At 37.1% G+C, this 2840-nt stretch overlaps 1 protein-coding gene across 1 annotated transcript; it reads right to left on the bottom strand.

Annotated features, from left to right (window-relative positions):
* Positions 1 to 317: 317 nt before the first annotated feature.
* Positions 318 to 770, bottom strand: LOC120081128 (uncharacterized mitochondrial protein AtMg00240-like). Its single transcript, XM_039035804.1, has one exon. The coding sequence runs from the start codon at positions 768 to 770 to the stop codon at positions 318 to 320; it is 453 nt and encodes a 150-aa protein (XP_038891732.1).
* Positions 771 to 2840: the final 2070 nt, after the last annotated feature.

Raw genomic sequence — 2840 nt, 5'->3', positions numbered from 1 at the left:
GTGCCTGGGGACAAAGCTTTGGTGAAAATATTGGTAGGTTGCTCAGTAGTAGAAAAAACTTGTAAAAGAAGAGTTTTACTCAGAAGATGATGTCGAACAAAATGACAATCATTCTCAATATGCTTGGTGCGCTCATGAAAAATATTATTGTCAGCAATTTGGATGGCACTACGACTATCATAGTGAAAAATAGTGACAGACGGCTGAGAAACTCCTATATCAATAAGAAGCCAACGGAGCCACAATAACTGTGACGTAGCATCAGCCAGAGTGTGATATTCAGACTCCGTATTAGAATGAAGACAACACTCTATATCTCACTCCACCAAGAAATAAGAGTCACCAAGATAGAAACAATAACTTGAGGTAGAATGTCGGTCAGTAGGATCATCAACCCAATCAGCATCAGAGTAGCCGGATAAGACCAGGGATGACTGGGATGAGAACTGAAGGCCATGTCCTAGAGTTCCTTTGACATAACGAAGAATACGAAGAACAACAGTAAAATGAATGGTTTGAGGGGCAACCATGAACTGACTTACAATGTGAACAACATGTGCAATGTCGGGATGAGTCACTATTAGATAAATAAGACTGCCAACAAGTTGATGGTAGAGACTGACATCTACGGGGGGAATGCCATCAAATGGAGTCAGACGAACATTAGGGTTGAGCGGTGTCAGGGATGTATCAGAGTTAGTGATCCCAGAGCACACCAATAAGTCTGAAGCATATTTCGCTCGAGACAAGGAGTAGCTAGTAGAGCTCATTGATACTTCAAGACCAAGAAAGTAACTAAGTGACCCCAAATCCTTCATCTCAAATGCTCGCCAAGGTAGTGTTGCAGATCATAAAAAGCGTGAGGATCATCCCTAGTAATAATCATATCATTTGAAGGGATCAGATCCCGCAATGGAAGCGTTGTGTTAGAACACCTTGCATCCCACGATTCGATTTTACGTTAAACTAAATCGTTAATCTAAACGAAATGAATAAACACGTAAACTAGCATGCTATTGGGGGAAAGTATTAGAATGGTTCTTACCTTTGTAGATTCCCCAAGTGCCATGAACAATCCTCTCTAAGGTTCCAACAAACGAATCTCCAAACGATCTTGATCATGAACAACTCCTTGAGCCATCTCAAATACTACCACGAGAGTTACCTAGTTTTTCTCTAGGATTCTAATAGAGGGATAGGTGGTATCCAACTATTGGTAGAGGGAGAAGAGAATAAGGTTTTGGAGAGTAGAGAGGCTTAGAGAAAATTCACACAAAAACATTAGGCAATTGTGTATTGTCAGAGTTTCTCTACAATCAAAATTATGTATTCAGTGCATTCCCAAAGGGCCATGGGGAGGTCTTTATATAGGGAAGGGCCAAACCCCTTTCCTAATATATTCTCATTTTCTATAATTAATTAAATAATATTTATTTAATTAATTAGTTCATTTAATTAAATAACACTTATTTAATCAATTAGCTCAATTAAACAATATTTATTTAATTTTAATTTGTACAATAGTTAAATAACTATTTATACATTAAATCCAATTTAATGTATACATTTAATTATCATACACATCCCATGTATATGTGCAAAACCTCTCTATTAATTAATTCTTTGCAAATCTAATTCACTTGAATTAATTAATTTGAATCTTATTCAAATATTGCTATTCAATTTAATTATAGATCATATCCATAATTAATTATATATTAATCTCATTAATATATAGTTTTCTCAAATTAATTTGAACAATTCAAATTATTCCTTTTAAGTATCCCCTAGTGAGCTACGAGGGGACCTAGTGAACCTGTAGATCAGAGGCTCCGACAATATGAGATTAATTAGTTAAACTCATTAACCAAGTTAATCAATATTCGTTAACTGTGGGTACACTCCATTAAAGACCCACAACTGCACTCTTTTCACTACATATATATTTCTATGTCTATGGATATAGATCAATACCAGCAAGTTAGTTCTTCATGAGTGTTTGTAACTCCAATTGGGTCAAATTACCGTTTTACCCTTGGGTTACCTCTAACTTCTTAAGTACCAGTTCTTCTCTAATGAATAGCCTATTTATAGTTCAACCAATAAACAGAAACCCCTCCCGGGTCAATGAGAGGGTAGGGATCTTTGTTTAAGTCCCAGAGACACCACTTAAGGGAACACTCATCTACTTACCCTTAAGGCGGGAAAGAGTGAATTCCATATCGTATTATTATGTTCCTAGCTCCTCACTTGGTCTTGTCCCCAAAATGGTAGGCTTATTGGGTCGGTGATCTGACCACTCACACTCATACAAATCAAAAGACAATCCCTCATGAATAAGTTCATAATATACTCAGTATTAAGACTAAGTCACTTAGGTCATTGATAACGGGTAGAAATACAAGTTATTACAACTCAAATAAGTAAAACAATGAGAGAATGCGATGGTAAAATAGACAATATCATGTCTGAAAGCGACAAACTAAAAGGAATTGCGATCGGAGTGCTCATCGCATAAAAGCAGTTAATTTATCTATTTTGTGCAGGTACAATGTAATGGCACATATGAAATTGCGATCCAAAGGCACAATGCGATGGCGCACATGGAATTTTGATCCAAGGGTACAATGCGACAGCGCGCTTAAAGTTGCGACCACAAGTCATGTGATCGTGAGAAGTTTCTTAAAAAGGTGATCGCATAAAGACCTCGCATCAAGGCGACAACATAATAAATCATGATACATATACATATACATAGAGGACGGAGAGAGCAAGGAGACAAGGCGAAGCTAAGAGAAATCGCTCCCGGACAGATCGAGAGACTGGCAGAAAGCAATACA

The sequence above is a fragment of the Benincasa hispida genome, chromosome 7, assembly GCF_009727055.1.
Source record: "Benincasa hispida cultivar B227 chromosome 7, ASM972705v1, whole genome shotgun sequence".
Taxonomy (NCBI): domain Eukaryota; kingdom Viridiplantae; phylum Streptophyta; class Magnoliopsida; order Cucurbitales; family Cucurbitaceae; genus Benincasa; species Benincasa hispida.
Note: the sequence above shows the minus strand (reverse complement) of the source record. Positions and strands in the feature narration are given on the sequence as shown.

Excerpts from the sequence above, each read along its gene's own strand:
- LOC120081128 (XM_039035804.1), bottom strand. The coding sequence starts at position 770 with ATGAGCTCTACTAGCTACTCCTTGTCTCGAGCGAAATATGCTTCAGAC.